The sequence below is a fragment of the Cervus canadensis genome, chromosome 11 (assembly GCF_019320065.1).
Source record: "Cervus canadensis isolate Bull #8, Minnesota chromosome 11, ASM1932006v1, whole genome shotgun sequence".
Classification (NCBI taxonomy): Eukaryota; Metazoa; Chordata; class Mammalia; order Artiodactyla; family Cervidae; genus Cervus; species Cervus canadensis.
This window is the reverse complement of record NC_057396.1, coordinates 77,648,075-77,671,505: the sequence shown is the minus strand read 5'-3', so window position 1 is coordinate 77,671,505 and position 23,431 is coordinate 77,648,075. Positions and strand designations below refer to the sequence as shown.

General features: G+C 55.1%; 1 protein-coding gene across 2 annotated transcripts in view; it reads left to right on the top strand.

The window, feature by feature from the left end:
* Positions 1–21,801, top strand: part of NCAPD3 (non-SMC condensin II complex subunit D3) — a 55,762-nt gene extending 33,961 nt beyond the window's left edge. For both annotated transcript variants that reach the window (XM_043483006.1, XM_043483007.1), the window contains exons 20-34: positions 4,672–4,779; positions 6,092–6,206; positions 6,403–6,513; positions 7,183–7,421; positions 7,523–7,602; positions 13,900–14,037; positions 14,194–14,327; positions 14,609–14,808; positions 16,221–16,331; positions 18,118–18,240; positions 18,674–18,804; positions 18,924–19,045; positions 19,842–19,940; positions 21,018–21,186; positions 21,262–21,801. In XM_043483006.1, the coding sequence (XP_043338941.1) occupies positions 4,672–4,779; positions 6,092–6,206; positions 6,403–6,513; positions 7,183–7,421; positions 7,523–7,602; positions 13,900–14,037; positions 14,194–14,327; positions 14,609–14,808; positions 16,221–16,331; positions 18,118–18,240; positions 18,674–18,804; positions 18,924–19,045; positions 19,842–19,940; positions 21,018–21,186; positions 21,262–21,367 (1,986 nt within the window). In that variant the 3' untranslated portion in view covers positions 21,368–21,801. The remainder of the gene's footprint in view (positions 1–4,671; positions 4,780–6,091; positions 6,207–6,402; positions 6,514–7,182; positions 7,422–7,522; positions 7,603–13,899; positions 14,038–14,193; positions 14,328–14,608; positions 14,809–16,220; positions 16,332–18,117; positions 18,241–18,673; positions 18,805–18,923; positions 19,046–19,841; positions 19,941–21,017; positions 21,187–21,261) is intronic.
* The last annotated feature ends 1,630 nt before the right edge of the window (positions 21,802–23,431 follow it).

Genomic DNA, 23,431 nt, shown 5'->3' with positions numbered 1-23,431 from the left:
GCTTTGGTAGATCTTTGTGCTATTTCCCCTTAATGCCTCTGGTACCAGGGCCTCCTGCTGACACGCCCTCTGGAAGCTCCCTCACAGACCGAGCGTTCTCTGGGAGCTCCCTCACAGACCGAGCGTTCTCTGGGAGCTCCCTCACAGACCGAGCGTTCTCTGGGAGATGGGGGATTAGTTCAACTTCTGAGTATTTTCCATTTCAGTATCTCTAATGAGTCATCTTATTACCATGTATTCAGTTTTTGTCATGAAATGGACTCCTGAAAGTGAAGAAAGTGAAAGTGTTAGTCATGTCCGACTCTGCAGTCCCATGGACTGTAGCTTGCCAGGCTCCTCTGTCCATGGAATTCTCTGGGGAAGAATACTGGAGTGGGTAGCCATTCATTCCCTCTCCAGGTGATCTTCCTAACCCAGGGATCATACCCGGGTCTCCCAATTTTAGGTAGATTCTTTACCGTCTGAGCCACCAGGGATGCTCAAATTATACTTCCCAACAGTGCTAATCATAATGAAACCGTGTAGGACTGGGGGTTATTAATAATGATTTTAGAAGTCAACAATTAGATAATTGCCGAAATACTGAGTTGGCCAGAAAGTTTGCTCTTGTTTTTCTGTAACATCTTATGGAAAAACCCAAACAAACTTTATGGCCAACCCAATATATTTACATTTCCTAGAGTAAAAAACACTGCTTCGTCTGAGCTACCTGCCAGCTTCCTGTGCTTCCTCTTCTTGTGTAAGCTCTTCTTTTTTTTTTTTTTGTAAGCTCTTCTTAAAAAGCCCTTCCCTCGTAAGTTAACAGGCACAGTGAGACAGCATAACGTAACTTTTTTTCTTAGGGTCTGAGCAGGTTGAAATTTACTTAATTAAAAAAGCCCAGTTCTTTCTGTGTTTGGGATTTCCCTCACTAAACTTCTCGGCACTTCTTGGTGAATGGGATACTTGTTTTCTTGATTTTCTAACCATTTATCTCCGATCCAAGAAAGTGTGTGAAAGCCTTTTAAATAAGGAACATTCCCTAAGTAGGGAGCATGTGTGAATAGCAGAAAACAGATAAAAACAAAACAAAAAGCTGATAATGAGGGAAGAGTACTGTGGGGAAGGCGGGGGTTTGTGGCCAGGGCCGAGGGTGCCATCCTGCTTGTGTCTGAGGCGCGTTGCTTGTTGGTGCGGAGCCAGGCCTGCGGCTTGGACCCCGGGTCCCCAGCCCTGGCTGGAGGAGGGTCTGCACTGGGGGGAGCCGGGCCGAGGGTGCACTGTCTGCCCGCCACGGACCCCGGTGCTCAGAACAGTAAGCTGGGTCCTTGTTCGTCTGTGAGGAAGGCTGAGTTCTCTTCTCACGCAGAAACGAGACTGGAAGAGTATGGAGCTCACTGCTGTGTTAGGAGAAGGCAGGGTTTTGGCTCTGCCCCCACAGCGTGGTGGACAGGGGACTGAGGCCCGAAACGTCCCAGAAGCTGGGGTGATTTCCATCCAGGTGACCAGAGACATACCTCCGTTTCTTTTCTTTCTTTAAATGAACATCCTCTGTTTTATGGAGAAAAACAGGTACCAAAGACACGACCACCGAGCCGTAGGCTGGGGCTGTGGGCATCGCTGCTCTGTCGGCGGCCGTGAGCTGACGGCGCTGTGGAGCCGCAGTCAGCAGCGGGCGCAGGCGTGGACGCCGTGAGTGGCTCCGGGGTCTGCAGCAGAGGTGCGGTATTGCTGTCTGCACAGGTCAAGCCTGAGACCAGTGCCCCGTCCTCTGTCTCAGGACAGCCTGCAGAGCAGGGTGGGTGAGACCGGGTGAGCGGCAGCGAGGGATCAGAGCAGGCCAGCCGGGGTGACCGAGGGGCCTGCCGTGTGCAGCTGGAGGAGGAAGCACGTGGCAGCAGTTGGCCTGCCTCCGTGCACACACGACCGAAGACCCAGACGACAATCAGGCTGACTCGGTGTCACTGAGGACCTGTTTGGACCAGTAGGTGGAAGTTGCAAGGAGACAGATTTTGGGAAACAAGAAAAAGCATTCTGAGGTCTGCCTGGACTGGACAGACTTGCCTCGACACAGCCCTGGTCGGTGGGAGTGCTCAGGGCGGAGCTGGAGGCAGGGCGGGAGCGCCTGTCGGGGGACAGCCCAAGGCAGACGGGTGGGCGGGCTGACCAGTTGCACAGCCTCTGAAGTCTTCCTCTCACTAGCAGCCAGGGGCCTGGGGACCCAGACGACTGGGACAGAGCACGTTCATTCCCGAAGCTCCAGGTTGTGCTGTTGATCTGTAAAACGCAGCAGGAGCGTGCACACATTTTAGGCAAGTCAGCCGCAGACGTCTGGGTTGTGACGGTGGTTTGCCAGCAGTTTGGCAAACTTTGAGTCCTGCCTTGTGGTCGAGCTGCTGGGCACTACCTGGGGTGATGGTCAGACTGCCTGTTCTTAAGGCCTCTGCCGCACAGTGGGGGAGACCCGGCTGTTAACAGTTAGTTCCGTGGCAGAGTAAGTCCTGAAACAGAAGTGACTGTCCTGATTTTTTATTGTCAGTGTATAGGAGTGCAAGGGATTTGTATATTAATTTTGTATTCTGCGACTTTACTGTGTTCATTGATTAGCACTAGTTAATTTTGTGGTGGCATCTTTAGGGTTTTTTTATGTAAAGAATCATATCATCTGCAAACTTTTTACTTCTTTTCCAATCTGGATTCCTTTATTTCTTTTTTTTTTTTTTTTTTTCTGACTGCTGTGGCTAGGACTTCCAAAAGTATGTTGAATAATAGTGGCAGAGTGGGCACCCTTGTCTTGTTCCTGATTTTAGATGAAATGCTTTGTTTTTCATCATTGAGAATAGTATTTTCTGTGGGTTTATCATATCTAGCCTTTATTATGTTGATATATGTTCCTTCTGTGCTTACTTTCGGGCTTCCCTTGTAGCTCAGTTGGTAAAGAATCTGCCTGCAGATGGAGGAGACCCAAGTTTGATTCCTGGGTTAGGAAGATCCCCTGGAGAAGGAAACGGCAACCCATTTCAGTATTCTGGCCTGGAGAATCCCATGGACAGAGGAGCCTGGTGGGCTACAGTCCATGGGATCTCAAGAGTCAGACACAAATGAGCGACTAAACAACCACCACCATGCCTGTTTTCTGGAGAATTTTTATCATAAATGTGTGGTGAATTTTGTCAACAGCTTTCTCTAAATCTGTTGAGATGATGATATGGTTTTTATCTTCAAATCTGTTAATATCATGTATCACATTGATTGATTTGCATGTATTGAAGAATTCTTGCATCCCTGGGATAAAGTCCACTTGATCATGATATATGATCCTTTTAATGTTTTGTTGGATTCTGTTAGCTAGAATTTTGTTGAGGATTTTTGCATCTAGGTTCGTTAGTGATACTGGCCTGTAACTTTGTTTTTTTGTAGTACCTTTGTCTGGTTTTGATGTCATAGAGTGAGTTTGGGAGTTTTCCTTCCTCTGCAGTTTTCTGGAAGAGTTTGAGCAGGATAGGTGCTAGCTTTTCTCTAAACTTTTGGTAGAATTCACCTGTGAAGCCATCTGGTCCTGGTCTTTTATTTATTGGAAGATTTTTTTATTACAGTTTTGATTTCCATGTTTGTGATTGGTCTGTTCATATTTTCTATTTCTTCCTGGTTCCATTTTGGAAGGTTATAGTTTTCTAAGAGTTTGTCCATTTCTTTCAGATTTTCCATTTTATTGGCATGTAGTTGCTCATAGTAGTCTCTTATGATCTTTTGTATTTCTCTGTTGTCTGTTGTATTTGTCTGTTGTCAGAACCCAAAGCTGGTGCTCTGTGACCACCTCGAGGGGTGGGGTGGAAAGGGAGGTTCGGGGAGGTCTAAGAGGGAAGGGGATGTATGTGTGTCTGTGGCTGATTGATGTGAATACATGACACAAACCAGCACAGTACTGTAAAGTAATTGTCGTCCAGTTAAAAATAATATAAAGCTATAAAAGATAGCGACTGTCTGACAGTGTGGTGGCCCATCACGGTGTGGAGCCGCTCAGCTCAGCCTGGGTGTCTAGTGATATCCAGGTCATAGGGAGCAGCTGAGACCCTCTGCAGCCCGTTGTGTGTGGTGAGGTGCGTGGGCTGGAGATGGGACCCCTGGAAGTCACTTTCACTAACCAGAGACTCTGAAAACTTGCCTCTAATGAATACATTCCAGGAGGATGACAACTTTTTTTCTTAAGTCTGTTTATTTAAAATACACTCTTTAGTACAGCAGTTAATTCACCATCTACATATGCCAGAAGAATTGCAATGTGTTTGTTATTAGAGGAGCACTGCTGTTACAGATCTCTTAGAAGTCAGAGCTCTAGACCTTCCTGAGTAGATGTCTTTCCCTTTTATAGATCAAATGTAGAAAGAAAGACTTTACATATACAAAAGACTTTTATATATAAAATATGTATATATATACACAAAATATAGTAGGTAGAGTGTATTGGAAAGAGCATACATAAAGTATTCTTTGTGAATTCCACTTAACCAGTTCATATTGCCAGATTGCCAAAAGAAAGAGCAAAGAATCAAAAACGTGATGGCTAGGATTTTTTGTGGCTTCCAGTTTACGCATTTGGAGGCCACAGCGTTTCTTCCGAGCGAGTTGTGCGCCATGGGCAGTCTGCTGGGCGCATGGCTCCCCTCAGAGGTGACCTTTGACTCGCCACAGGAGTTACTGGCACAGGCATCTGGGGACGTGCTTGCCACCTGCGTGCGCCACCTTTCCGACATCATCCTGAAGGAGGACGGGCCAGGCCGGATGAGAGAAGACCTGATGGTGAGTGGCTGCCATCTCACCGTCCTCCTCCTCCCGCGCCGGCAGGGTTGTGAGTGCCTTTGTGGTGTGTGTTTCTAACACCGTGAACAGGAGAAGGATGTTCCTAGCCTGGTGCTTACTCTTCTTTTCTAGACTTTTTTACTGGTGACCTATTCATTTTCTTCTCACTTACTCCCTGGGGGAAATGATGGCAAATGCTTCTCCCAGTTGGGTCCTGTGGGATTCCTGATCCAATAGAGAGAACACAGTGTGTGTTGTGAGCTCAGAATTAACAGGTGAGAAGAGAGTAAAGTGAGTGTACTCTTGCTGCTTTGGGCTTGAGTTTGATGTTTTGTAAAATTGTCTACTGTGTCTGCTAAGTGGTTTGACCATCAGACTAGAGAATAGTTCCCAGGTCACATGTGAAACAAGAAGAGATGTTTGAAAGCTGGAGAAATTTCTGCCCCGGGAGCAGCAAGATTGTGTGACATGCACCTGCTTTAGAAATTGTGTCTTGAAGAGGTGACTTTGAGTCTTTGCACACGGGGCCCATTTTCTCATCCGAGTGGCTGGCTGTCAGCAAAACATTGGTGATTCTGATTCTGGCATCTGACACCGTCCAGTAAGGGCCTTTTAGGCTAGGCCATCACTTAGCTGAAACTGGCCATTTTCCTCATCTGTTTGTTCAGTTCCTGTTCCCCCCTGTTCAGTTCAGTTCCCCCTCGCACTTGAAGCTGGGGATCAATGGCTATGTTTGGATATTTTGGAGGAGAAGACCCTTTGTGCTGAGACATCGATACGCTCCCAGTTCAGTAATTAGAATTACCCTAATCAATAGGAACCCTGGTGTTTTGTGTCAGAGGCCTCAATTTGTAGAGTGGCTTCTCTGGAGGGTCTTTCTCTGTTGATGGGTCTGGGGTTCCCTACCCAGTCTAAGAAAAACGCGTAATATGACCAGGGAGTTTTCCTTAGTAAGACTTTTTTTTCTGTTCAATATGTCACTAAAATCTACCCTTCAGTCAAAATATATGGAGAAGTTTCCCATGTATATATATATTGTTTACTTCACTCTTATTTAAATATAATTCAAATATTCCTTCAGTCCACCGATACAGTATGTTCAGGTCTCTCTAAGCACACATATCATTATTAGCTTTCTTACTCTAGTTCAGGCAGTGGCTGAGTTTTTACAATGGCTGTGTCTTGTTTCAGAGGAAAGAGACAGTCATTTAATTAGCGGGACAAAAAGAGAACTCCGCTGACACGGCCTTTGTCCCGCTGGAGTTCGATTTCCTCTGCCACACTCTTACTGCAGAACTGATTCTCTTTGCAGGTGAAGTATGTTTTCACCTTAGGAGACGTCGCCCAGCTCTGTCCAGCCCTAGTGGACCAGAGGACCACCCTCCTGATCCTGTCTATCCTGGCCGCCTCTCCCAGCAGAGAGCCTCGTAAGGCCCTTGACACGTCCCATGCCCGCTGCCCAGGGCCGGCCTTGCCCTGAGCGGTGCAGTAAGCCTCCCTACCCCCCGCCTCCCCAGGACCGGCCTTGCCCTGAGCCGTGCAGTAAGCCTCCCTACCCCCATCTCCCCAGGGCCAGCCTTGCCCTGAGCGGTGCAGTAAACCCACCTCCCCTCCCTCCCGCAGGGCCCCGGGCACCCCCAGGCAGCAGTGCAGCCCCGGCCTCCCAGCCCCTCTCCCAGGTCCAGGGCGTGGTCATGCCCTCGGTGATCAGAGCACACGCCGTCATCACCCTGGGTGAGTGAGGAGCACGGGCAGCCTCTCATGTGCTCTGGGTCTTCAGTAAGCCAGTGATCTGAGCCTGGAGGGCACAGCTCCACAGGGCCCTCCCTCTGGGTCACCGTCAGTCCACTGGGGTTCCCGTGGTGCTTTTACACTCACAGTCTGTCCATCAGAGTTTTCAAAAATCTCAGAACTAAATAAGAGCAGTGTTCTCCAGGCCAAAAAAAAAGTGCAGACACAAAACTCAGCTACATCCTTTCCTCTCCTAAATATGAACGAGAAGTGAAGTAAACAATCGTTTGTTTACCTAGCAGGTTCATTATTAACCTTTTTACTTATATTGACTATTTGTATAATCAGAAGTATCTTCAGTTACATTTTACTGGTCATTTTCCAGGTAAGTTGAAAACTCCAAAATTGATTTGTTGGCGTTAGAAGAAGGCGTTTGTAACTGCCGTAGAGAAGCGTCTCAGCGTGTCTATCTCGTCTAACCTGGGGGTGGGGAGTATATGTATTTTGAGCTTCTTAATTTAGTATGGGTCTGTCTGCCTTTGGCTTCTTTGTTTGTGATTGTTGATGTGATGTTTTAGCTGTAACTAAATAAAATCCCTAGCAAGACCTGGCTGGAGAGCCTGTGAGGCGGGGAATGAGAGCAGCGTTGGGGTCTGTCTCTCTCGGGGACAGGGAAGCTGTGCTTACAACACGAGGATCTTGCAAAGCAGAGTGTCCCTGTCCTGGTGCGGGAGCTGGAGGTGGGCATAGACGGGAACGTCCTCAACAACGTCGTCATCGTCCTGTGTGACCTCTGTGTCCGCTACACGGCCCTGGTGGACAAGTACGTCCCCACCATCTGCACGTGTCTGAAGGACCCTAACCCATTCGTCCGGAAGCAGGCGCTGCTCCTGCTCACGGGCCTCCTGCAGGTGTGCGTCGGGGCTGGCCCGCTGGCCGCCGCCCCTCTGGGGGGGCAGGGGGGGCGGGTCTGAGCAGCGGAATTAAGTGTGCATCCTCCTTCTCTCTGCAGGAGGACTTTGTGAGGTGGAAGGGCTGCCTGTTCTTCCGTTTCGTCATCACAGTCGTGGACCCGAACCCAGAGGTCGCTAGGTGAGCCTCTTGCCTTTCTCCAGGCAGCCAAGTGATTGGCCTTGTTTCTGGAAAGTTCTCTTTAAAATTGCTTTGGATTTGCGTAATGTAGGATTTAGTGAGGTTTTGGCAGTTGCCAGATAATCAGTCAACTTTTAAAATACTGAACTGTACAATAAAGCTTTAGTTTTCATGTAAATGTAAGAACAAAAGCACCGTGGTCCAGGTGACCACGGAGAATCCCAGCACCGAGCACATCTGCTGACACTGTTTGTCCCAAACAGAGGCATTTAGAGCAGGGTGCGCCTCTGCCATGTCAGCTCTTGGAGCAGAAGCTGCGCTTACAGCATGACTTACAGTCGACTTCTGGGTCAGTAACATAAGAGTTCAGACTTTCCTCTAAGTGCAGAAACTAAGGAAGGCGTTCGAGGAGTTAAGACAGAATTGCTCAGTGTGGAGTAAGAGTGTACAGTTTACAGGGCTCCTTAGAAATGGATATTTCCTGAGTATTAGAAGGCAAGAGAGTTGCCTTGCCACTTGTTCATTCCTGTCCTTCTGGAATTTTCTTAAAGATTTGTTTTCAAGGGGTTGAGAAATGATCTCACAGAATTTGCTAACCTCAGTTGTGTTACGTGAATAATGCTGTTTAAGGCAAGCCTATAGTTGGAAAATAAAGAGTGTTGAATGCATGGCAGGAGCTCCCACAGTTGAAAAGAGGTCTTTACAAATTGATTAACTCTAAATAGCATGTAATAATGGGTCCCTCTGGTTCTAAATGGGCTTCCCTGGTTACTCAGACAGTAAAGTATCCACCTGAAATGCAGGAGACCCAGTTTGATGCCTGGGTCAGGAAGATCCCCTGGAGAAACGAATGGCTACTCCAGTATTTTGGCCTGGAGGATCTCATGGATAGAGGAGCCTGGTGGGCTATAGTCCATGGGGTCATAAAGCATCGGACAGGACTGAGCAACTAACACTTTCACTTTTACTTGTTCTAAATATTGTCACCAGTGGTTTACTCTGGGTTCCATGGAAGAATTTCTGTTCAGTCTCCTTTGCGTATGTTTCTGCAAGGAGGAGCATTTACCTGAGAAGCTGGGAGAAGGCTGGCGTGCTGATGAGCATGTCTAGAGCCAGAGTCGGAGGCTGAGGCTCCTGCGCGTCCTTTCTGTGTAAGTGGGGAAGGTGTCCGGCCGCTGCGTGGCCCTCGCGCCTCCCCCGCCGGGCCAGCCCCAGGCCCCGTGTGCCGTGGGGGCCCAGGGGCAGAGAGGAGCGCAGGGCGCGAGCCCCTTGCGTGTGCATCACAGCCTCGGTGGTCAGAGGTCAGAGGGGCACTGGGGACAGGCAGGTGCCCCCACAGTCCTCTCGCCGCCTTAGGTTTGCCCATTTCAGCCCTGCCTTCTGAGTTGGTGTGAACCACGGCAAAATGTGGAGCGTGATTTGAAGAGCTTTGAAAAGCTAATTTAAATTAACCTGTTCATCTACTTTTAGGCCAAAGGTCAGGCCTATCTGCTTCTTTTATACACGTTAATTTTTCCCTATGTGTCTGCTAGGACAGATCTTCACAAGAGACTATAGTGGCAGAGCCCTGTGAATTTACTTTTCTGGTCTAGGTGGATTTCCTGACGATTCCAGTGTGAGCAAAATTGCGTGACTTTCTGAAATCGATTTTTACTGAAGTATAGTTGACTGACAAGGCTGTGTTTCTGCTGTGCACCAAAGTGAATCAGTTATTTACACGTGTGTCTCCTCTTCTCCCACACAGGCCATTAAAGAGTGAAGTGTGCGCCTGTGCCACGCAGCAGGCCCTCGCTTATGCATAGCCGTGTGTGTGTGTCAGTCCCAGCTCAGCTCAGCCCAGTTGCTCAGTCATGTCCGACTCTTTGCGACCCCATGGACTGCAGCAGGCCAGGCCTCCCTGTCCATCACCAACTCCCGGAGCTTACTCAAACTCATGCCCATCGAGTCAGTGACGCCATCCAGCCATCTCGTCCTCTGTTGTCCCCTTCTCCTCCTGCCCTCAGTCTTTTCCAGCATCAGGGTCTTTTCCAGTGTCAATCACAACCTCCCAGTTTATCCCTCCCCTCCTTTCCCCCTTGGTAGCCATAAGTTTGTTTTCTCCATCTGTGGCTCTTCTTTTTGTAAATCAGTTCATTTGTACCATTTTTTAGACTCCACCTATAAGTGGTATCATGATATTTGTCTTTCTGTCTGGCTTCCCTCACTGGGTGTGATCATCTCCAGGTCCATCCATGTTGTTGCACGTGGCATTATTTTCTCCTTTCTGGCTGAGTGTTATTCCGTAGTGTATACGTACCACATCATCTTCAGCTGCTCCTCTGTTGATGGCATTTACATTACTCCCATGTCCTGGCTGCTGTGCCTGGTACTACAGTGAACACTGGGTGCATGTATCTTTTCAGATGGTAGTTTCCTTGCATGACAGTTTGGATTGGTCCTAAAATATAAACCCCCACTGTGGAGGCTACAAGCTTGTATGAGATGTACCCTGTCTGCCCGCTAGGTGAGCCCTGCAGACAGCAGTCTGGATGATGGCCAGGCACCAGGTTAACTGTCTCGGGGGGCAGGGCAGATGCTGCAGCTCTGCAGGAAGGCAGGGCTGGAGGGGGACTGCAGTGATGGGCCCTTGACGTAGAAAAGAAAGAAAGGCAGAGATGGCTCGATTTGGGAGAAAAGTGAGTAACTGAGGATCCAGAGGGCTCCGTGCGGGACAGGTGAGGGGGTGAGGGAGTTAGAAGGCTGTCGGAACAGCGGGCGGTTTGCCTGACCTCAGCGGGGGCTCCAGTGTTGTGACAGAGTCTGGGTCCCTGGAGTCGAAGCCGGGAGGACAGGAGGCTGTGTGGAACTGAAGGTGCTCTGAGAGACTGTCTCAGGCTGGCCAGGCTCCGGGGACAAGCCCCACAGCCTGCGCAGCTGATGAGCAGCAGACACTGCCCCCACTGCTTGGAGGTGGGAAGTCTGAGGTGGGCACCAGCAAAGCAGTTTCTAGGGAGCCAGACCCCCACGCTGTCTACACGGCCCCATGTCCTCACGAGGTGGGAGGGAGGGAAGGACTCCAGACTTTGTTTCTAAGATACTCACCCTGTTCATGAGAGCCTGGGCCAGTCTCCTCCCAAATGTTCTCCTAATAGCACCCTCTTGGGGGCCCGGTTTCTAGCGCAGGGGTTTGGGGAACACAAACTAGAATGCATGCCCTAGCAGTGATGTTGGGGCTTGGAATGGAGAAAACCAGGAAGCACTTAGCAAGCAGGTGAGGGTGAAACAGATGTGTTCAGGAGTGTCCGGAGGAAAGGCTGAACCTGGTGACCCTAGGGAGGACGTGGGTTCTCCCCAGCAGCTGGCTACCTCCCTTTCCCCCACGCCCTCCCAGCCATCTTTTGCTTCAGGTCACTTTTGTCAACACATTCTGTGTGGTTTTGATAACATCTGCCCACCTGGTGGGACGCAGGGACCCTGGAGTCAGGGGTGGTCTTGTTTACTGGCAGCCTTCCTGTCTGAAACGGCCTGAAGCCGAGGAGACACTCAGGGGACATTTGATGAGTCAGTGAGTGAAAATTATGGAGGCAGAGGGTGGGCCTCATTCCTTGCGTCCTTGGGGGGCTGAGAAGAGGAGGGATGGAATGGGGAGCAGTCAGCATGTTGTGGGAGCAGGACCACAGCGCACACGACAAGACGCAGGCGGCAGAGCAGACCTGGGGTGTGAGCGCAGGCGACAGCAGGGAGGGCTGGAGAGACAGGGCCGTGGGTCCCGCACACAGCGGCCAGCGCGGGGCGGGGTCCATCCAGGTCACAGTCGCGGTCAGCGCGGGGCGGGGTCCATCCCAGTCGGCTCACTGCCATGGTCAGCGCGGGGCGGGGGTCCATCCCCATCCGCTCACGGCCGCGGCCAGCGCGGGGCAGGGTCCATCCAGGTCACAGTCGCGGTCAGCGCGGGGCGGGGTCCATCCCAGTCGGCTCACTGCCATGGTCAGCGCGGGGCGGGGGTCCATCCCCATCCGCTCACGGCCGCGGCCAGCGCGGGGCAGGGTCCATCCAGGTCACAGTCGCGGTCAGCGCGGGGCGGGGTCCATCCCAGTCGGCTCACTGCCATGGTCAGCGCGGGGCGGGGGTCCATCCCTCTCACGGCCGCGGTCAGCGCGGGGCGGGGGTCCATCCCCACCCGCTCACGGCCTCAGTCAGCGCAGGGCGGGGGTCCGTCCCCATCCGCTCACAGCCGAGGTCAGTGCGGGGCGGGGGTCCACCCCCTGAGGGTCCCAGCCTGAGGGTGTCTGGGTCGGGACTCTGAGTCATCCACGCAGCCTCCACGGAGTGGATACCAGCTTCAGAGTACCATGTGTATAGGAAGACATCTGAAAGAAGACATCTGAAAGTGTGCGTTTCCTGCTCAATCTAAAAAGGAAGTGGCCCCACTTCTTGCCTCTTGAACCTGTCGGGCTGATGAAACCGAGATTTGGATTCTTAGTGTTCCTCGGGATTACTGCCCTTCCCTCTGTTTTTCACGTAAGATGGTTCTGCTGTGTGAAGTCTGCAGTGTCCTTGACTTGGTTCAGTGAAGTCTGCAGTGACCCTGACCAGTTCAGGGTCCTGGGGGTGAGGAGGACAGGAGAAGGGGCTGGCCCCAGGAGGCTCCACGGAGGAGGCTGGATTCCGCTGACAGATATCAAACTGTCCCTCTTGGCAAGTTGGTCAAGCTGGTAGGATCTGTGTGTCCTCATGCATTCAAGGCTGAGTCTCTCCCTGTGAGGCCCTGTCCTTGTGGCCGGGCGTCCTCCCTGCTCTGCATCCTCCCTCAGCCTGTGTCCAGATCCTCCGTGTCGTTTACATTCTTGTGGAGTTGACTTGTTCAGTTGGTTAAGCCGGTGATTCACCACGGGATGGTCCTTGTGCATCCACCCCCACTTGTACCTATTTTTGACCTAAAGCAAATGGACCAGCATCTGACGTTGAAAGTCTGAAAGTCTTAGTCACTCAGTCATGTCCCGCTCTGTGTGACCCCGTGGACTGTAGCCCGCCAGGCTCCTCTGTCCATGGGATTCTCCAGGCAAGAACACTGGAGTGGGTTGCCATGCCCTCCTCCAGGGGATCTTCCCCACCCAGGGATCGAACCTGCATCTCGTACATCTCCTGCATTGGCAGGCAGGTTCCTTGCTTCTAGCACCACCTGGGAAGCCCAATTTTGTTTACTCATTCATCAGTTGATGGAGATTTGGATTGTTTCCACTTGTTGGCTGTCGTAAATAATGCTGCTGTGAACATCTCTCTGCAGGTTTTTGTGTGGACGTGTGTTTTCTTTTCTCATGGTATTACACTTAGGTGTGGAATTGCTGAATCAGATGGCAACTCTTTGTTTAATGTTTTGAGAAATTGCCAAACTGTTTGACATGGAGTTGTACCCTAAAGCACCTGTCTTCTTGCAGAAGCATCGCTGGTCTCTGGTGGTCCATTTTCGTAGGAATGACTTCAAGTCTGGGGATAAAATTTGGGCAGCTGTGGAAAGTATAAAGTTAGCTCATGAAGGGTTAAACCGTCATCAGTTCCCTCCAGGGCCAGTCAGGGTGCTCCTTGGGAGTGTCTGTTTATTCAGTGGCTTTCTCTCCTGGGTCACTGCTGGCGCAGCAGAGTGGCCTTGTCAGGAAAGCCCTCTAATGCTGTGCCCTTGCCGCCAGCTGGCTTTGCCGGGCGGGTCTGTGTGGACTGGATTCAGGGCACTCAGGGCGGCAGGCCTCCTCCCCGGGGCTTCCCCTGAGCAGATGGTGCTTTAGTGGTTGTGTGGTCCAGGGTGCATCCGGTGAACAGTCCGAGGTCGCCGTTGGCAGCCGGTCACTGCCCTGTTGAGGTCTCTGAGTGGCCACCTCTGACTGGCTGCGGTGTGAGCTCTGAGCAGACTGGCAGCGTCCTGAGCCTGGAAGAGAGCTGCAGGGAGGGCTCTCGGGGGCCTTGTGCATCCCACGGCCAAGAGCAGCGCGTCCAGACTGTCCTTGTCCCCAGTGCCCCCCCCGGGGGGTGGGCTCCTGGCAGCTGGAGATTGCATTCAGCTCAAGATGTGAGGAGAGGGGGGTCTGGTGGGTCCACCTGAAGGGGCGGCTTGCGGGGCTCCTGCACGTGAGGTGTGGCTGAGTGACGGTGGGCTCTGACCTTGCAAGCACAGCTGGGGAGCCTGGGTTCACAGGGCAGGCCCGGCCCGGAGCCGCGTGTGCCGGAGAGCCGCGTGCCCGCCCCGTCCCGGCCTCTGCGGGAAGGCTCCTGGGGGCCTGCGAGGCGTCAGCGGCATCACCCGGCCCCATCCCTTCTCTGCAGCACTGGGGAGGTCTGCCTGGTGCATCTGCTCCTGAAGAGGAACCCGACCATATTCTACCAGCACTTCATCGAGGGCATCTTCCATTTCACCAGCTATGAGAAGCACGAAAGTTTCAATAGGTTCCCCCAGTCGGAGAGGTCAGTGCCAAGGCGGGGGTGGCACGGAGGGCCCGGGGGGGTGGGCGTGGGCAGCCTCCCCGCGAGGCACGCCAGCCCCCTGGTGGGCAGCCCTGGGGAGAGAGGTCCTTCAGCCTGGCCGAGGGGCTGTGCTGAGACGGTCCTGCTCTGCCCCAGAGAGAAGCGGCTCTTCTCCCTGAAGGGGGGTAAGAACAGGGAGAGAAGGATGAGGATATACAAGTTTCTCCTAGAACACTTCACGGACGAGCAGCGGTTCAACATCACTTCCAGAATCTTCGAAAATGTCCTGGGTAGGACTGGCCAGAGTGGGGATAAAGCTTGTGGAGGGAACTGCTGCGTGGCCGGGGGCCCAGCTGCCCTGCAGCCCAGGGGCCCCAACGCCCCGACCCGGGTGTCCTTGGCCGTCGGCCCGACGTTCCGACCCCGACGCCCTCCACCACGACGTCCTGACCCCGACTCCCTCGCAGCCGGCCCTGCCCTCGGGCTGGCGGGCCACTGCCTCCATACATGCCCAGCACCACCACCCCGACCGTGGGCAGCAGTTCTCAGGGTCTGCCTCTGCTTCCTCCAGCCTGCTTCGCTGATGGCGACCTGCCCCTAGACATGGAAGCCAGCGAGCTGCTCTCGGACACGTTTGAAGTGCTCAGCTCGAAGGAGATCAGGCTGCAGGCGCTCAGAGCCAGGGCAGACAAGGAGCAGCTGGGGGAGGAGGAGGAGCTGGCCCAGGCCAGAGCAGCCCTGCAGGAGTCGCAGAAGAAGCTCCTCTCGCAGGTGAGCGTGCTGCCCCCAGAGGGGCGCGTGCCTGGGGTGTCCAGAGGCCCCTCCGGCCTCCTCTGAGCACCCGCTCTGCTCGGGCCGCCTCTGCCTGTGCCTGTGGCTCCGCGGCTCGCGTGTGCCTGGTCCTGGTGTCACACGTGTGGAAGGTACACCCACTGATGATGTCTTTAGTGAGTGGGTTGGAGGCTTCCTGTCACCTTCTGGGTAAACTCAATGCCCCTGTGTGCCCGCACCCTCCCCCGTGCAGGCCGCTGACTCTGGTCTCCGAGGGGCCGCGCCTCTGCCTGCGGGGCCTTCCCCCCCCACCCTGCCCCACCCCAGGCAGCCTGCCCTGTGCCGCCTGCCCAGCCAGAGTCCCCCAGACACACACCCCGCCCTGCCCCTTCCCTCCCAGGCACCCCACAGCCCCTCACACCTTGCCAGCCTCACGCCGTGACACACAGCCTGGTCTGGAAGTAGCTTGAAGGCGTGAGTTCTTGGCCCCATTTCTGTTGCCTGGGACGTTAGACTGGTGTCCAATGCAGAGAAGGTGTTGGATGATATTTGTGGAGTGAATGTGTTTAAGCCAGTTTTTAAGGCTCTCCCTAACTTAGCCTCTGCTCAGACTCATCTTTATTAAATTATTTCTTTAGTCTTGGCCCTCCTGGTTCAAGAACTCTGGTAAGTCTTTACAAATGAGTAGATTACAAGTAAAGAACATATACTAGTGACTTTAAATGAGAAAAGAATAATTTTCAGATTCTGAATGACAGTCTGGCATGCATGGGCTAGTATAGTGAGTTATGTTTAATTCTCAGAGATTTACTGCAGACGTTAGTGGTTCGTGCTCATTCTTGGTGAAGGCACTGTGTAGCTGCCCGGCAGATCTTCTCCTGTGTGCAGAGCTTCAGAGAGATGCACACCCTGTCCAGGCCCGGCCCTCCGGTGCCGCCCCACTGGCAGGGGCACGGGCGTGCCTGGGCGGCAGGGCCGAGCACCCCCTCGCCCTGTGGAGGAGCCCGGGGTGGGGCCGGGCCGTGAGCCGGGCTCGTGGGAAGGGCTGGCGCTGTTTTCAGCCCTTCCTTCAGTGGGCCCTTGAGCAGGTGGGGGTGGGGGTGCCAGCTCCCCCCTTCCCGCAGATGAGGGTCTGTGCGCCTGCAGACGGCGCTGCTCTATTTCTAGTTCCTTTCTCTTGTTTAGTAATAAGACTCACACGTGTCTGCCTCCTGCTTTACACCATTTTCAAGTGATGGTTTCTTAGTCTCCCCAGCCGAGGTAACTTCCTCTCCAGTCCTCAGAATGACATCAAAAATAAAAAGTAAGCTTGACATGTTTGAGATCGGCCATGCAAGAAGAACTAGGTAAAGGGAACACCTTTGTCTTTCAGGACTTCATGCATCTGAAACAGCCTTCTTTTGTTACCACAGGTTCAAAAGAGGAATTTAATAGAAATGATTATTCCAATTATCACCTCCCTGAAGTCTGCCCTAGAAAAGAACAAGATCCCAGCTCTGCGAGAACTCATGCTCTACCTCAGGGTAAGGCGGCCTCGGGCTGTGTGGTGGCCCCCTTAGCCCCTGCTGGTCACTCAGGGCCTCACAGTCCTGACCATGGTCACTCAGGGCCCCCAGTCCCGACTGTGGTCACTCAGGACCCCCAAGCCCCCACTGGTCACTCAGGACCCCACAGTCCCGACTGTGGTCACTCAGGGCCCACGTCCTGACCATGGTCACTCAGGCCCTCACAGTCCCCACTGGTCACTCAGGACCCACAGTCCCGATCTTGGTCACTCAGGGCCCCCCAGCCCCCACTGGTCACTCAGGACCCCACAGTCCCGACTGTGGTCACTCAGGGCCCACGTTCTGACCATGGTCACTCAGGACCTCACAGTCCCCACTGGTCACTCAGGACTCACAGTCCTGATCATGGTCACTCAGGGCCCCCCAGCCCCCACTGGTCACTCAGGACCCACAGTCCTGACTGTGGGGCCACCCTGGCTCGGAGCAGGGCCCCAGGCTGGCCTTTGCTGGGAAAGAAGACAGAGGTGCCACAGGTCCCCCAGAAGCTGTCTCTGCCTTTCCTGGGGAGCTGGGTCTGTGTCCTTACTGACTATTAGGTTTGGGTTTGAAGTTTCTCAGCCGCGGCCACACACAGGGCCCCTGTCGGTTCACTCTGTGTGGGGTGAAATGGAGATGCTCATCGCTGATGTCAGGAGCTCAGCCCCGGCTCTGTGCCTGGGTTCCAGTTGGGGGTTGTGGCTCAGAGCAGCAGCCTTTCTGCCTCCTGGCCCTGGGCTCCCCAGGGGGCATGTGCAGACCAAGAGTGCACAGAAATGAGGTCTCAGACCTTCCTATAGAGTCTTCTAGTCAGAGAGAAGCACAGCATTTTCCCCTTTCTGTTTATGCTGTTATTTTCTTTTTCAAAAAATGCTCAGATTCCTTATTTTCCAAGAAAGGCTGTGGCAGAATTACATCGAATATGGTTTTCAAATACATCTTCATCCTACAGAAGTGAAGGTGGGAAAGACAGGCTGACTGTGGAGAAAATGAGGACCTGAGGTCACTCACACTGTCCTTGCCCCGGTGAACCTCAGAAAGGAGTAAAATCTTGGGTAGCCCCTGAGACACGTGCGGACAGGGAGGCCCTGTGTCTGAGCACGCTCGAGCAGGGCTGCACGCCTGGCTTCGTGTGGACCCTGTCTGAGCAGCCCCCGCGGTTCTCGCCTGCACCTGGGGGCCCCCTGGCGGCCTGAGGCTGGGGGCGGGTGGGGGGGCTCCTCTCTGGCAGGGCCAGGTAGATCTTCCTGGCTTCTTCCTCATGGCACAGAGGCCGGGTCCTCGCCTCCGACCTCAGCCCTGGTGTGCTCCCAGCCTCTGTCATGTCGTGAGGAGACGCAGAGGTGGCCCCAAGTCTCAGCTGCGTCCTGAGAAAGCTGCTGTGGACGGCTCCCCATGCCCGGTCTAGCCAGGATGCCGTGTGCTGCCCGCCTGCCCGCCTCCCGCTGGGATTCCCGAGACAGGTCCCACAGCCCTGCAGCCGTGGACAGTTCTGAGCCCTGCTGGGGGCTGCTTCCGGCCAAGGTTCTAGGGATCCACAGTGCCTAGCAAGTGTTCGGGAAGCTTCTAGGAGATCAGGCCCCTGTGGTCGGCACAGGCGCAGTTGGCACTTCCTGGGAAAGTGGCATCAGGTTTGCTGGTTGGTCAATGGAGTGGAAACCATCTGCTCTGAGCACGCGTCCTGCTGTCTTCCCATCATGATCAGGTTGTGGGGGAGAGCCTGTGCACCGGCTCAGGGGATGCTCAGGGATGCCATGGTCCATTCTAGGAGGTGATGCAGGATTATGGAGATGAAGTCAAGGACTTCTTCACAGTTGACAAGCAGCTGGCTGCAGAACTCGAGTACGACATGAGGCGCTACCAGGAGCAGCTGACTGAGCAGCAGGAGCCGGTGAGGCAGGCGGCCCGGGGGCCCAGAGCAGGCCGGCGGGAAGGCAGCCCTGCCACCGTCTGCCCGGTGCTCCCCCACACCCACCTTAGTGGCCTCCCGTCTCGGGGGCGCTGCCAGCGAGGGCCTCCCTGTCACCCCTGCCCCGCTGGAAAGTCACCGTGTCCCAGTGGGGGAGGGAGGCGGGCCTGTTCCCAGGCAGCGCCGACCCTGATGGGGCTCCTTTGGTGGCAGAGAGCGCGGCCCCCCAGGCCCATGCTTGGGCAGCTGTTCCCCTGGAGGCCTGGACAGCCCCGCGGGCCCTGTGCCAGGCAGTGCCGGGAGCCCGGGCCTGATGTGGTTGTGAAGTGAGTTCCCCTGGGCCTGCACAGAGCATGCAAGATCCCCTTTAAGCTAAGTGCTGGGAGATGTGCTCTTTATTTCTCTTCTGTGACAGGTTCTGAGCTTGGAAACAATTCCAGCTCCTGCTGGCCGAGAAAAAGACACCGCGGCCGCCACCGCAGACCAGCCGTCCACGCCCCACGCTGCCCACACGGCTGCACCCCTGTCTCTGGTGCCCAAGGACAGGTGTGCGACGCTGGCTCGGCTCGCTGCAGGGGTGGCCCCCCGCACACGTGGGCGGGGCCTGGGCTCCGGGGAGCACGAGGGCGCCACCTCCATGCTTCACGGTGTCTTTGCGCCAACAGGCCCATGTCGGCGAGCACCATGGACATCCTGAGTTCGGTCAAGAAGGTCGTCGAGGCGCGCCGCTGGCACAGTAGCCGGACAGCGGGGCTGCCGCCCTCGGACAGTCGTCCTGAGAGCCCAGGTGAGCCCAGCGTGTGTCCACTGGCGGCTCCGGAGCTCAGGAGACCTGGGCCCTCCCCTGTCCCCATCAGGGCGCTTCTCTCTGTCGTCTAAACGAGCCACTGGGACGGGCCCGGGGTCGGAGGGTGTCCAGCACCTCTCCTCACAGTGGATGGTCTGGAGGACGGGGTGAGGCAGACGCGGCCGCGGCAGCGAGGGGCATGGTGGGCCCTGCGTGGTTGCGGGAGGCGTGAGCGGCCGTCCCGCAGTGTCCGCGCTTGGCGGGGAGGGGCCAGGGGCCGCTCCTTGGCCTCACCCGGGCCTTGCTGGCCCTGGAGCAGGGCTCACCTGCCTGTCCCTGAAAATGTAGGTGTTTTTCAACTTTTCAAAACCAATCATGTTACAGTAAACATTGGAATGTAGTCTTGTATGTGCATGATCTTCAAGATTAATTCCCATGAGTATTTTTTAAGCTTCTGATGGTGTCAGACCATTGTTTCTTGTTCCCTTCATGTGAATTCCCACCTTGGCCCACGAGAGCCCACATCCTGCAGAGAACCAGGTTCATAGTATCCCATTTTCTCTGCTGAGCTGTAGGCCAAAAACTTAAATTTCATTTGTTTGAATCCTAGTGAGAAAAGCCATGGTTTCTCATGCTTACCATTTGTGTGTATCTTTGTGAATTACCTCTTTATAAAAACTTTATTTGGGATGTTTAGTGTACTGTGTATCTTGCAAATGTTTTTTCTCATTGGCATGTTTTGTCTGTGGGGCTGTTTGGGTTTTTGGAGAGGTAATGCCGTCCCCTTTCATCCCAGCCCCCATGCGGGTCTTGGAGCTGGAGTCCAGTGGAGCTGACCTGGAGTCCAGTGGAGTTGTTGACCTCGAAACAAAGCGAGGGATCAGCACCCCTGAGCGTAAGTGGTCTGCAGGCACGAGCAAGTCTCCTGACTCTGCGGCGGGCACTGCGTGGGCAGGGCTCCAGCCCAGTTCCCTCACGCACGCTGTGGGGCATGTGGTCACGCTGAATGCCCCTGAGTGACTGTGACAGCGCTGCTGAGCGCGCACTGCTGACCGCGGCCTCTGCCGGGCGCTGCCAGTGGGTGTGGGGCATTTTCAGAGCTAGATTTAACTGAGCAGCGGGCAGTGGGTAGCAGTTCCCTCTTCAGTGGTGAGCAGGCTGCAGAAGCACCGCCACCTGGCCATGCTGGGCTGTGCCGGGTGGGGGGCGGTGTTCCCAGCCCCGTCTGGGGTCCGCTCAGCAGCGGTGAGGGGCGGGAGGGGCTCCCAGGCCTGTGGCGCCGCGCACGCACCGGCAGACCCGACCCCGGCCAGGAAAGTCTCCCCAGACCCCAGTGGTCGCGGCACAGGGAGCGCGTGGAGCCTGGCCTGTGGCGGGTGTGGTGAGAGCACGCTAATGGGGCCGGGGCGGGCGTCCCGGGGCACTGGCACGCCAGGCCCAGGGGCGCACAGGGCTCTGGACACAGACGGCCCTGCGGGGAGGGAGCCCGGCCAGCCAGCGCACGACGGCGGGGGCTCCGTGTCCTCAGCACTCACGTTGTCCTGGCGGAGCCGAGTTAACCCCAGTGAGCTCCTTTAAACCTGGCAACGCCCCTGAGGGCGGTGCCTGTCTCCCCCCTAGAGATGGAGGTTCTCAGTTTAGCTCGGGCTGGGATGCAAAGCCAGAGTTGGCCCAGGTGGGAGGGTGGGTGGCGGGGGCCAGCCAGCAGGGCGGCATCTTCAAGGGACCCAGGAGGAGCGGCAGGAGCAGGGGGTTTGGGGGGGCTCTGAGTGTGGTGGAGCCTCGGGGGGGCCGGGGAGGAGCTGTGAGCAGCGGCGCTCAGAAGGCGATCAGGGCGGGGAACCCGGGGAGGGAGGCAGGCCCTGGCCCCGCTGTGCACCGGCGGACCCGCAGCTGAACATGTGCCTGCCCTTGCTCAGCTTCTCCTCCGAAGGCCTTTGCTAACCTTACACTAAACACTCCCTCCCTCCAGAGACCATCCCAAATGTCACTTTTGGCTCGGAAATCAGCTACATCGTGTCACCGGGCCAGTCGCTTCCCCTCCAGAGCAGGAACAGGAGGCGCACCCCAGGAAGCCGGCGGGGCTCGAGAGCCGCCGGCCAGGGGGACAACGTTCTGTGTCTGTCACTGCCCGACATGCCGTAAGTCCCCAGTCCCTGCCCAGAGCTGTCCCATCTGAGGGCGGGGGCCCCGCATGACGTGCGCACTCCCCGCAGGCCCCCGCAAACTTCCCAGTGGAACGTGACGTCTCCGTCCAGAAGCGACGACTGCGCCGCCACCAGGAGGTCACGCCGCCAGGCCTCCAAGAAGAGGGCCAAGTGACCGCCTCTCCTGGGAGTTCTCACCTGGAGCCCCAGGGCTACCCGCATGTTCACCTCTGTGGCCGGTCAATACCTGGTTAAGAACTGTAACACACCAGGGAAATGCCTTAGGTATTTAATACAGACTTAAATATCTGAAAACATCCAGCTCATTCTCATAAGCTCTGTTCTGGTCCCAGTCCAGAATGTTGTCTCTTAGAAGTCCTGCTTCTGTTAGCTGTTTTCCAGTTCCTTATAGTAAGGACTTTGCTTCCTATATCTCTTATCCTGACTGTAATATTTTTTCTATTGCTATTAAATTGCAAACTTTCTAAAGCTTCTTCCGACGCACAAAGGTTAAGCATGAGTCCAGCCTCCTAGTGTTTTTAACAGGGTTTTATCAGTGGTCGTTTAACTGACAGTGTTGGAGGAGAATAAAACCAAATCTCTCCTGTTAGGGAGAAGGGACCCAAGCTTTCTTTAAGTTTCAGGTCGTCCGCCTCCTCACAGCAGGTGTCTTAGCATCGACTGCAGTCCCTGCTTAGAGAAAATCTCTGTGTTTCTTACCCAGAGCAACAGGAGCTTTACATCCAGTCCCCTGAGGGCCGTCCCTGCGGTGGAGGGGCCTTAGGTTCTGGGCCCACTTAAAACACTGGTGGGCATGTGCTCTGTCCAAGAATGGGCAGAGAGAAACGAGGTTGGCTCAGGTTTCATCCCAGATCTGCAGAAGCAACAGCGCAGGGTTTCTTTCTGTGCTGCACGCCGAGTGCTGGTAGGATGAGAGTGTGGGTGCTGTGCTGACCCGGCTTCCCGTGTGTGAGCAGATGGGTGTGCACAGCGGGGTCAGAGGGCAGCCCCCGAGGGACACCCTCACCCCCGTCCAGCACTCCAGACCAAGGGTACGCCCGACACAACGCAAGGAGGAGGCAAGTGAAGAGGCCCTGCTCACTCTTTTTTGTAAAGCTTGCATAGAAGAGGTTTAACGAAGACGGAGGGCAGGTGTGTGAGCGCGAGTCCACGGCGCCCGGCTCAAGTGCAGCCAGGGCCGCAGCAGCAGGTCTGCCGGCCTCCAGGCTCCAGCCACGTCTACGTCTTCAAGTCTCACAAGGCTGCTTTTCTGTCTGCAGCAACCTCCCTGACCCACGTCACTGCCCTCTCCTCTCTCAGAGCCGGGGCACGGGGCGGAGGCTTTAGGGTCCACGAAGGCCACCTCATCACGGAGCTGCCCCCAAGACAGAGGGCACCTCTGTCCCCACCGAGCAGAGCCGAGGAGGAAGGATTGTCTCAGGTCTGCACTTTAGAGTTACAAACTTGGAGAAGACGCTCCCCCGGCACCATGAGGGGCTGCCCTCCACTGCTGCCAGTTCTCGTGGCAGAGGGCCCACACGCTCAGGAAAGAAAGGTCAGCGTTGTCTCGAGTGTTGAATTAAAAACCGAAGCATGAAAGATGCCGACCCTGAACGTAATGATGACCGTGTCCTTCCCTGACACGGAGGCGTGGGGGCATGCTTCTGTGAAGCCCCTGCTCCGGGCGTGAACGCAGTGGCGTGTCTGAGGCCAGGAGTGCCTGCTTGCAAGGAACAAAGGCCTTTGCAAGGTGTTCCTGACGCCCCCCAAAGCAGGCAGCGTGTCGGGTGACGAGAACGTCATCAGCGGCAGGAAACTGCCCTGGACTCGGGCTCACGCTTTGCCCACTGTCAGCTGGGCCACCGCCCAACCCCCTCCTGACGCCGCCGGGGCAGCCTCCTGGCCCCGCAGAGCAGCCTCCCGCGCTGCCTCATGTCAGAGAGGGGACGGGGGTCACTGTCTTTAAGTAGACATAAATGCAGTTGACAGATTCAATTTCAGAACTGCTTCTGGCCCTGGACCATCTCAGGAACCGCCTGAGGAAGTGGAAGGCATTTTGAGGCCAGAGGGCTGCTGTATTTTCTGAGTCAGAGCCACAGAGCGCAGACCAGGGAAGCCAGGCTGAGGGGCCACATGGAGGACCCTTCCCCTCCCAGCCCCCTGGGCGCTGTCCGGGCAGACCCATGTGGTATGTGAATGGCAACGGCAGGGCTGGTCTGCCCTTGCCTGCGTCAGGCAT